This window comes from Eulemur rufifrons, chromosome 19 (genome assembly GCF_041146395.1).
Source record: "Eulemur rufifrons isolate Redbay chromosome 19, OSU_ERuf_1, whole genome shotgun sequence".
NCBI lineage: Eukaryota > Metazoa > Chordata > Mammalia > Primates > Lemuridae > Eulemur > Eulemur rufifrons.
This window is the reverse complement of record NC_091001.1, coordinates 95,201,286-95,212,687: the sequence shown is the minus strand read 5'-3', so window position 1 is coordinate 95,212,687 and position 11,402 is coordinate 95,201,286. Positions and strand designations below refer to the sequence as shown.

Below are 11,402 nucleotides of genomic sequence, written 5' to 3'. Positions count from 1 at the left end.
CCGCGGGACTGGATCAGTTCCGGTAGCTCGTGTCCCAGCTCTGGGGTAGTAGAAGGGGGTCAAAGTTTTCGTGGTCCCAAACCCGGCCGATCACTTGCCCACCGAGTCGAATATGATGCGATTCTGCTCGGCGCGCTCCCTTTGGCTCTGCGTCCGCGACAGCTCCAGCAGGGTCCTCAGCAGGTGGAAAGTGAGGTCAATGGACAGTGGAGGGTTGTTCCGTCGCGGCCGCTCGCCTGTGGTCGCAGATCCCCATCCGCCGGGCCCGCCGCGGCGCGGGAAGCGCTCCGCCAGCAGCAACAGGAGCGCGCGGGCCCCGCCGCCCTGGGTCCGCGCCCGGGGGCTCCATCGCAGACTCGGGTCCTGGACCCCGGCTGCTGCCGCTGCAGCCTCCGGGCTCCACTGGCTGCTCCCGGAGCGCAGCTGTGCCAGGAGCAGCAGCGCCGCCAGCAGCGCTGCACGCCCCGCCTGCCTCATGGTGCCGCCGGCCCTGGACAGGGGCAGCGCAGGGTGAGGCGCGCCTGGGGCAGCCGCAGGGGGTGCACTCCCCATCCAGCGCACGCCCAGCGCCCCCGCCGGGCCCCTCCGGCAGCCACCCGGTGCCCACAACCTGCCCTCCAGCCCCAGCCCCTGCTCCAGTCCTTGTTCCACCCCTTCCACCCACCGTCCCTCCCGGCAGGTCGCAGTGGGTGAGCTGCGCAGAGTCCTGGTACCGAGGGAGTCTGGGCGAACGCTCTGAGCCACTCACAGGTTGTCGGAGAGCGCCTGCACGGCGCAAGACGGAGCTCCAATCTCTGTCCCTCGGGGCGGGCTGAGGGCGCCTTGGGGAACACGGGGTCTGTCCCGGGACTGTCACCAGCCTTATATAGCGCCAGGACAGCTCCGACTGACGTCAGCGAAGAACATGCAATGATTGTAGAAGCAATGAGTCTGGCGGCTTGCAAGCCCTCGGAGGAGCGCACCTCCGGACACTAGACTTCATGTCCCTGGAGCCAGCGCTGGAAGCAGCATTGGACTCAGAAAAGCAAGAAGCCGGCTGGGGCGTTGAGATTGTTTTGGGACCCCCGAGAGCCCTCTGCCCCGCTTAGAACAGCTATTAGTGACTAGGGCCTGTCCCCCGAGACCAGACTAGTCCTGGGTCGCTTATTCCATGGCACATGTAAGAGAGGCGGGACCGTGGGGCTGTCCATGGTGCTGACCCTGTCCTCTATCTCTAGAAGGGGCCAGAGGCGTTGGGACAACGCTGTGCGGCTCAAACGCGCTCCCTAACCCCAACTATCAGTTCCGAAAACTGCGGCAATCAGGAGCACACCGCTGGCACTCAGCCAACACTGTGAGACCCACCGAGAGGCAGCGGTCTGCCATAGCCAACCTCTCCCAGGATTCTTTTTTTTCACAACCTACAGAACTAGAGCATGAAAGGATTCTTGATCTTTTTCCAGCTCTAGGGTCCAAATTCTGGGGCTAATTGAGGCACCATATAAAAGAGGGTCTTTGGCCTCAGGGTGCTTTAAGACCACAAAAGCACCTTCTGCTTCTGAGTTTGCCCAGAGTGGTAGCTTATCAAAGTTCAGATTTTCTCCTGGGAATCACAGCAGCAGCAGTATTACTATGCCTATGACCTCAGGTTAGGATTACTGGGTAGGAAGCAAGGAAACTTGGGCTCAAGTTTTCACTCTGCCACTAACTCCTGGTGTGGACAGGTCATCTCTCTTCTATGGACCTCAGTGTCCTTGTTTGCAAAAGACTGGGCTTGCTGGTTTCTAGGCTTCTTTCCAGCTCTAGAAATGTTGACTCCCCAGTAGTTTTGTTTAAAAACTTACTCATTACCTCTGCAGGTTCCAGATTACATATTTAATGACATATTTACTAAGGCACCATATAAAGGTGCCTTATAAAGGGCACCATATAAAGGGTTTGAGCGGGGTCCCCAAAGAGGTGGAGTGACACTAGCACTGGGCAGGGTTAGAGTAACAGGTGTGTCTACGAAGAGTGGGAACAAGTGGCATTTGATAGGATATGGCTGTAAAGTTAACGAAGTCATAAGGTTCAACAGATATTCATGGAGTGCCTAGTATGTGATGCGAATAAGACTGTGGTAAGGTTTTAGCGATTTCAAAAGCTGTGAGTTTACATTTCAGTAAGTTTAGCATTTCAGGGTGCTAATAAGTTCTGAGCAGCAATGCAACCCCATGGAAACTGGTGTGCCCACTTTGAGGAGGTTGTCTGACCATCCAGGGTCAAGGTGCATCCCTGCAAGGTGGAAATGATTGAGCGAGGCAGACTTAGAGCTGATGCGCCTTCCAGGACAGGTAGGAATTCCAGATAACAGCAACACACTGGACAACGGCCAACCTAAGGGACAGGAATAGCACGGTGAGGAGGAGGTGGAGGAGGAGCAAGCTTAGGGGTACGGATGGGAAAGTGCAGTAGGAGATAACCCCTCCAGACTTAGGTCTCCTTCCTCCAGCACTTATGGCGGGACTGTGGCTCAGACCAGAGGACAACCAGCTCAAATTCTGGTACTACACCGCGCTCTGTCTCCTGATGAGACACATAGGTTAAAGACCCTCAGGAGCTCTCTTGCCATGCATGGCTGTTATTCATACCCCTGTCCAGGCCCCTTCTAAGTACATTTATCTGTCTTGTACCAGCTGAGGACATTTCATCTCCCACAATGATATACAGAGCAGCACTTTCTCTTCTTTATTGTAAATTAACCTTGCTCTAGTTTCTAAGAGTGTTGCAAAGGATCCCAATGTTTAGGATTTGGTTCATAAGTCTGTGTTCCTGTTAGCTATGCTATTCATGTACATTTTGGCCATGTCCCTTCTGAAGAGTTTCATATTTCCCTGTTCCCAAGACCTGTCACCTCTAAGCATTTTAACCACTCATCTTGAGTTCCATTACATTTTTTATTGTGGTTCAGCAGCTACCTTTATTGTGAGGGTAAAATAACACTTTGCAGTGGACTAACCTGGCCAGGCTCCTACTTGGCTTTTTGGTCTACCTTTCTGCCTAACCTAGGCTGCAGCACCCCAGGCACTGTCCCTGCAGAGAGGCCATCAAAGGCGGTGAGCTCAGGTGGGATGGAGACAAGGGCTGTGGAAGCAAGATCCTCCCTAGGGAGATGGGAGAACGTCAGTGGGCAACACTCTGGGACAGTTTCTGTAAAGCATGAGAAGTTCAGAATAAAATGCTTGGGAGTCTGAGGAGCCCCGAGCAGGGCACAGTGTTCTGACCGGGGATCTAAAGTAGCTCAAGGTTGAAATGAGAATCATTTTGTCTCCAACTTTTGGCAATGTGGATCTTCCTTGATGTGTGGGGTAGGCATCTGTCATACCTGTAATGAAGGGGGACCAAGTAGAAGTTGGCTAACTGCACGGCAGGCCAGAGCTAGAAGAGAGAGAAGGTAAAGGTCGGATGGCGGCCCCACCACCTGACCCCAGACTCACCACTTTGCCTGGCCCTACCCCAACTTCTGCACACAAGACAAAGCTGCAAAACTGGGTGAGGGCTTCCCTGAGTATGGTGCCCAAACTGGGAATGAGAGAATAATCCCAACAGAGGGGTCCCTATGTCAGGAGGACCCCCAATCCCAGGGCATTTCTGGACTTAAGGAAGCAGGAGACCAGGCAGTTGAGGTGTCAGCTCTTACATAGTAGTTGGTGATGAGGGCATCAGGATAATCCTGAGGAGAGAGAGGAGGAACAATGAACACGTGCACCTCCAAGCAGCTCCCATGTGAACATCACACACAGCCTTCTGTTCGCAGGGCACACTCCTGCACCCCTCCCCTCAGCGCCTCCCTCTGCGGCCTGGACTCTACCTGTACTGCCCCCTTTTTCATCCCCGTAAGCCTGCCTCCTTCCCCTGGGCTGCCAGCCTGCCAGCCAGAGACCGTCCCCACACCTGCTCAGCTCACCCGCTGGAGTTTGGCCCAGTTGTCCTGGGCTGACAGTCCATTGAGTGCCCCTACCAGTGGGAGGAAGCAGCCTAGAAAACATGGGGCAAAGCCTCCCTAGGAAAGAGAAACAAAAGCTCTGTGAGTGCCTAAAGCCCCACCTACCCCCAACACAGCTTACCCTTCCTCACTCCCTTTTCCTTCTGCTCACCTGATCCAACAACATCTTCTTTAGTGCATCCACCTTGGTGGTGCCAGGGATGAACCGATCCAAAACCTTGTACCAGCCTCCTACTACGGGGCCCTGAAAGTAAACCCCAGGCAGGGGGCAGGCTGCAGTGAGGAGAGCACTGGACCTTTACATCACAAAGCTCCTCCCTCAAGTACCAGAAAACAAATCCTAGGGGAAGCAGACACTAAGACAAAAGAGGGCGGCAGGTTGGCTTAGGTGTGAGAAGGAAACTGAAGGATGACTTAGAACTAAGACCACTGTCCAATCCTCTGAAGCCCCATTGTGGGCAGAACTTACCACAAAGCCACAGCCCAGGGATACCATGGTCAGGGTCCGGCCCGTCTGGTGTTCCCGCAGACCCCGCTTCTCCACCAGCTGCTGTGAGATAATGTCACCTAGGCCCATCAGGGACCCTGTGCAGGGTACACAGGTATTGTCAGGACATCTCCTGGGGATGGGCTACCATTCCAAGGAGGGAGCGAGGTCTGTTGGCTGAATGAGGCTCTGGCACTCTGAGCCCCAGGGCTTCATTCTGGGGGCAAATGACCAGTCCCTTCTTGCTGCCTCAAAGCCTTCTTCTCCCTAAGGATGGCTCATGTGTATCCTGTCAGAAACTGTGGTGAGCAGGCCAGGGCCCAAGAACTCTGCATTGAGCAGTAAAAGGAAGTCAGAATCAGAAACTGCAGCTAGAGGAAGGAGAATCTAAGGTTCCAGGGCTGAGACTCACAGGCTATCAGAATCGAAAGGGCTTGCCAGAGAATTTAATCCAAACCCCCTATTTTAGAAGCATGGAAACGAAGGTCCAGGATCTCACATAACTAGTAAGGGCAGTGCCAAAGCAAGAATCAGGTGCCTTGCTTCCCAGGCACTGTTCTTTCCAGGACGCAGCATTATGAATAGATCATGTGTAGATGGTAGGGAACCCTGTCCTTCTTCCCCCAGCCTTAATGCAAGACCCTAGCCAATGTCCTTCACCTTGGTCTTAAGGTCTTGATTCATGGGGAACAACAAGAATAACTCTTTTTCTAGAACAAGAGTGCTCAAATGGCCCCAGGCAGGAAGATGGCTGGTTAAGCCAGTAAGAGTCCCCACAAAGAAGAGTCCTGGTCACCTCTTAGCACGATCAGCTAAACCCAGACTTCCCCATTCATAACCTTAGATTGAGCAGGCAATGAGTATAGTAGCCATTTCCCCCAGGCCTCTGCACCTGCTTCCCCTCCCCTAATTGCACAGACACCCAGCTCCGAGCAGCCCTGGTAAGACAGCCACATTTAGAAACCTTGACAGAAATCGTCACTATTTACAGAGCCCCTGGTCAGTTATGGTGGCGTGATGGTTTCTAGCAAACATACACTTACAGGGCTGCTTGGGAGTGACCGTATGATCTCCAGCTCGCCTGTCTATCTCACTGAGTAATGACAGCCCCCGCTCCAGCCCCGAAGCCACCATGGTCCCTGTGCCCTCAATTAGCACTGAGCAAACACATCCTTCAACCCCATTCCTTGGCCCGGAGCTGGCTCTGACGTCCATGCTGGCTGCACACTCACTGCTCTGCTCTTCCTCCACACCCTCTGCACAGCCCTGCCCTGAGTAGCCTAGTCAGAAGCAGCTGGGTAAGGCTGGGAGCTAGGGCTGGGCACCCATAAGTGACCTGGGATGCTGGCCACAGAGCAGCTCTAGGGACGTCCCCTCACCGCCCGGCACACCATCAAGGCAGCTCTTCCTCACCTCTCCCTCAAACTCCCAGAGTGGTGGGGCTCTTCCCAGAACACTGTCGGACATGACCTCCCAGAGGGCAAGGACAGAATCCTAGATACCTCTGTTCTCCTCTCCCCCACCACACCTAACCAAGCCCCTGGCAAGTGCGCAGAAAATAAACAAAGGAAAAATGTCAAATGTACTGCTCCAGACAACAGGACTGTTCTGAGAAAGGGATGGAGAACTCTAAATCTAGCCCAAAGGACCAGGTCAGGATCAAGGTGTAAGGACCTCAGGAAACTGAAGGCTTGCTCCCCAACCCCAGGCAGTTAGTACTTAATTCCCTGTCCCTCACACCGTGGGGTCACCGGCTGCACTGGCAGGAAGAAGAGGGAGCTGCTGCAGCCATGTATAAAGGGAAGAGTGACCCTGAGAAGGCCAGGGGATAGTGGAGCAGAAAAGACAGTCACTTCTTAAATGAAGGGCCTAGCAGTGTGACAGTCTACTCTGGTAAGATGTTTACAGTTTGCAAAGGGCTCTGACACACTTAATCCTCACAAAAGGTCTGGGAGGTAGCTGGTCACACCTCCATTTAAGGATAAGGAAAGAGTCTTTGAGAGATGGGGTGACTTGGTAAGGAGTGGAGTTGGGACCAAACCCAGGCCTTTCTCAAGGAGGAACAAGGAGGCAGCGAGCACCAAGAGGCTCCTGCGCCTGCCCCTCTGCAGGGGGTTCCTGCCTAGGCAAGGCCCGAAAGGGCCCACATATCAAAGACACTCCCTGGCCTAATGCATTTCCTCTCTGACTTTACTCCCCAGAATTGTCACCTCTGTTCTTGGTTACCTCATGGGGAGGGCACGCAGCAATATTTCAGGGAAAGAAATAGTCAAAGAGAGTTGTGTGTTTTTACTATTCACAACTTGCCGACAGTCACACAAGCTAAAAGCAGAGCTGAAATGAAAACTCAAGTCCCTGACTTCTAGCCCCGTAGTCCCAGAGGCCCTCAGCCTTTGAGAAAGAAGGATTCTAGGCCCCCAAACATCAAGCCTGAGGGACTGCCAAGAGACAGGGCAGCAGCAGAGTAAGTGGTGTGCAGCTCTGTGGCCCCTGCCAGTTTTGTTCATTTCAGACAGAGCAGTGCCCAGAGGTTCTTTCTTTGCCCACAGATGATCAGGCCCCTGGACCTGCCACAACTCCAGGGTGGTCTAAGTCTTTGGTCCAAGCACAGAGCAAGGCCTGCTTCTCTGGTCCAAGTGATCCTTGTGAGCAGGAAGGGCTCATTCAGATTCCTCATCCCACCTGCCCGGACCCAGAGCCCAAACAGACCAACCCCACTCTGGGAGATCTCCTGGACATATCTGGTTGGTCTGGATCTTCCAGTGCTCTAGCTCCCATCTCCTTGGACTTGTTTCCAGGGAGTTGGGGCTGGAGGCCTGCAGACATATGATGCCCAGAGCCCTGATGGGGCAAGGCGAGGGGCTGCCGGGCAGCAAGGCCCAATGACAGGCTGGGCGCAGAGCCCAGTGAGAAGATGCTGGCGCAGGTGTGACATCATGCCCCTGGGTAGGTGCCAGTTCTCATGCCGTCACTCCCCACCAGATCCAGGGGCCAGGGGGAGGGGAACCTGCCTCTGAGCACAGACTGATTTGGGACTACCTCCTGCCCACTGGTGAAAAAGCCCCAACTCCCACACCCTCTTCCCAGGCATGGGTGGGGGTAAATTCCCTACTTCCCCTATTTTCTTCCTCTCCTGGCTTTTGTGTAGAGTCTTATGTGCAAGAAAATAAAGCGTTAACAGTAGAGGGACAGGAAGTAGCTTCTTGGAATGAGGAGCAGGAAGTGTGTCCTTGAGTACAGGAGGCCTAGGTCAGCAGGTATAGCTGCTGGCACGGGGCCAGCAGTGCTGCCATTCTTCTCCGATGTCTCCAACCATTAACTAGCTGCCTGGGGTAGGGACTTGCTTGGTCTGGCACAGAGCCTAGAGGGAGCTGAAGCCCAGCAGTAGGAGAGGAGAGTGCATTCTCAGGGATTGGTCTGAATGCTCTCTCCATTCCTGGCCTGAACCCATCCTACTGCTAGAAAATGAGACAGAATGGATGGTTTTGCAGCTAGCTAGTCAGGTATCTAAGCCCAGACCAGCTGGGGCTGCACTCAGCATTTGGAGGCCCGAATAGTCTCGAGTGCAAGGCACTGCCCTAGGTTCTAATGACAGCTCTACCATGTGAGACCAAGTGCATGTCATTCCCCCTCTTGCCTCAGTTTCCTTCTCTGTAGTATCAGGGGCTGGACTGGATTCTGTAAGGCCTATTGAACCTTCACATCCTGGCTTAATTCAGATTCCAGGGAAACCAGTGTCTGCTGCTCAGCTGCTCCCATGGCAGGACCATGGTGGCCTAAGATGGATGGAGCTGGGCCCTGGGCCCACTGGAGACTGCAAGGGCCCTCAAGAAAGGAAGGAATAAGGCTGACTCACACTCTCCACAGAACATGCAGCAAACCTTTCCCCAGGATGCCCTGTTCCTGATGCTGGCTTGGCCAAAAGTGGTTTATCAGTCACTTACTGCAGTTCAACCTGATAGAACCTTGCTTCAGGCCTATGCCATACGGGGGGCTTTGTGTTGATGCCTTCAGTGACTATGCGTGTTGTAACCTGGTAGTGGAGGGAGTTAACATCCCATGGGGTGAACCTTGGACCAATGTGGGATGGAAGCTGGTGGATAAAGGTCTCTTCTTTTCTTCAAAAATGACTACTCATCCAGACAGTCCTAGGAAGCATTCCAAAGAGCTTCTCAGTCAGTAAGTTTCAAGGGACTGGGCAGCCAGTTGCCCTTAGCAGTGGCCAATTTGATAACACATCCTTACACTGGCTTTCCCTCTTTCCCTCCATGGGATTATGTCCTACTCCCTAACAAAGTATCTGCACATAAGCTGCAGGCTCTGCTATAACAGTTATCCATGTTCGGATTTATGGCAAGTGGAACAAACCCAATCCAAACACCACTATAAAAAGAATAGCTTATTTTGCCTATGTTGCCAACAGTCATAGAAAGAGCCAACCCCTTGAGCATTTATGTTTATTGAGCATTGTTTTTATTTCCAAAGCTGTTTCACAGAGATAATCCCTATACTGACCCTGTTGAGTCATATAACTAATCTCAAGTTCTAAATGAGGAAACTGAGGCCCAAAGAGGTTTACTCACTTGTCCTGATTAATGCAGCTATACTAACTGCTATGGCTCTGAGATTCAAATCTTGGTCTTCTAGCTCCAAGTCTGAAATTTCTGTTCTGTTTTACAGTATAATGAGTGATCCCATGGGACCTTAGGAGCTACTGTGTTGGGGCTCAAAAATGGCTCAGTGAGCTAAATCAATCCATTTCCCCCCTTTATTTGTAGTTTGATCCAAATACACTGAACTGCAGGGAAGAAAAAGTGTGAAATGTCTGGAAAAGTCTGAGAAAAGTACTAAGGGGCTACAGGTTGTTTCAAGGCTGAGCTGGGGTATGGGCATAGCCTCAGGAAGATTGAGGATATGGAGCCAAAGGGCTCTAGCACCAACAGACCAGAACCCCAGTTCAGCCACATGTCTGCACCTGAGCCCCCTGGAGTTCTAGCTTCTGCACCTGTCAGCTGCAGATCCCTTAGGTAGGGAAATACAAGGACTATCTTTCCCTCCCTATTCTTGACAGCCACGAGGGGGAACCTTCCATCCGGCAGTTATGGGCCCTGAGGGAATCTAAAGCTGGGCAAAGGGCCCAGCGTGTCAGTTCCCATCACAGCCACACTGTCCAGCATGAGTCACCATACACGCAGCCAGGTTGAGTCATACAGGCTGACGGACACTCTGAGGACAGGACAAGAGGTGGTTGGGCACCGGACGCTGGAGAGGGGCCCAAGGTAGGGCAAAAGAGTCCATCTCCAGGCCATTCATGTAGTGAAATTTCTAGTGAAGTAGGACTATTGTGGTAATAGGATCCCTGTTCTACGCTGGCCGTCAGTAGTTCCCAATCCCTTCGAACAGTCCTCTTCTCAGAAGCCCATGGTCCTCTGTTCCCTTCCTCTAAACATAGGTAAGACCCCATCTTAACCTGATTACCCTTTGCACTACCCCAGTGGTCCTTCTGATCCTTCCCCAAGACTTACTCATCCCCATGCAACCCCTTTACATTGGCCAAAGTGCAAAATGAAGATGGTAACAAATGCAGGTAAGTCACTGCATTACCTCAGTGAGGTTGCTATTCGATTACTGAATTTGGAGTAAAAAACTTTGGTTAGTATATTGTTTAGGGATACATACATAGGTCATAAACTATTAGAAAAGAAAAAGAATGCTATAAATAAAACTCAGGAAAGTGGTAATCTCTTAAGGTGAGGTGTTCAAAGGATCTCAAAGCTGGGTACTGATACAGGAGTGTTCAGTTTTAAGACTATTTAAACTGTACATACATGTCTTAATCATTCTTTTGCATATTTCACAATAAAAAATTCTAAGAAAAACAAACAGGTAAGAGTCTTGATTCAGCATGTATTAGGTATGTGCTCTAATGTGGGTTTAAGTAATCCTAGCTCACCCACCTTTGTGGGGTCCCCACAATATAGTGAATATGAAAGTGCTTTGCGTATGTAAAATGTTAGAGTGTTTGTTATTGTTAGTTTTCCAAGTTGGGGCCTACTGGGGCAATGCCTTTATCCTTAAAAACTGACTGCTCAGCTTTTTGAGGACTTTCAAATCTTATCTCACAGCTAGGCCAACTATGCATACCCCTTAAAAATATCCCTGGGGACCCACTCTCCAAAACAGAATGGGGACAGCTTGGCATGTGAGACAGCCAACCCTTCAAGGAGGCTGAAGAGAAGCAGGAAATGCGGGCACTGAGGAGGTGTGAGTCTCTGCCTCCCAAATCAGCCTGCTGCTCTGGTCCCATTCAGGTCCCAGAGGGACACTCACCAGCCGTCAGGACCTGTACTTTCCACGGGTGAGCAGCCAGAGCCCGCTGATATGCCCGCCAGAGTGCCATGCTTCCTGTGAAGCCAAGAGGAGAGGGTGTCACCACCCCTGCCCCTCCTCACAATTAAGGAGCCGCCAGACATTCCCTTGTACCACTCCCTCTCCCACTTTCCACTTCCAATATGTCTTAAACCGGCAGAGGCCAGAGGAGGGATGCTTCTCGGACAGCTTCCCGGCACAGGGATCGACTTAGACAACTGGGGAAGAGAGAAGGGCTGTGGGCAGCTATGGACTCCCGGTGGCAGCCACCGACCACCCTACCCCTAGTCCTAAAGCAGGGCCACCTGGAGGCCTCCGTTCCCAAATGAGGCACTCATGAGGACAGGCTTGCTCTGGTTTCCACCCAGAGCCTGGGTCCCCGAAAAGTGAGCCTGGTCGGTCTCTAGATTCAGACTCTTAGTTGGAACCAACTCGTATCCTTTCTGAGTCCAACTCCACTCCGGAAACGGGTCCCGTCACTGCCCGAGCCTGGAAAGATCACACGCCCTGTGAGCGCTCCTGCAGCGCGACGCTTTGAGCCTGTGACCGCGGATCACCTGCCACTCACCTGCGCGCGAGCTG

The 11,402-nt window shown here is 52.5% G+C and overlaps 2 protein-coding genes across 2 annotated transcripts; both read right to left on the bottom strand.

The window, feature by feature from the left end:
* Positions 1–90: 90 nt before the first annotated feature.
* UCN (urocortin) lies at positions 91–477 on the bottom strand. The gene has a single exon (XM_069495349.1). It carries the CDS (start codon positions 475–477, stop codon positions 91–93), a length of 387 nt encoding a protein of 128 aa, XP_069351450.1.
* A 1,460-nt stretch (positions 478–1,937) lies between these two features.
* MPV17 (mitochondrial inner membrane protein MPV17) lies at positions 1,938–11,402 on the bottom strand. The gene is made up of 8 exons (XM_069494690.1): positions 11,389–11,402; positions 10,782–10,856; positions 4,434–4,549; positions 4,116–4,208; positions 3,926–4,021; positions 3,659–3,691; positions 3,344–3,396; positions 1,938–2,355 (listed from the first exon to the last, which is right to left on the bottom strand). The coding sequence occupies exons 2-8, from the start codon at positions 10,849–10,851 to the stop codon at positions 2,286–2,288; spliced, it is 531 nt and encodes a 176-aa protein (XP_069350791.1). The 5' UTR covers positions 10,852–10,856; positions 11,389–11,402; the 3' UTR covers positions 1,938–2,285.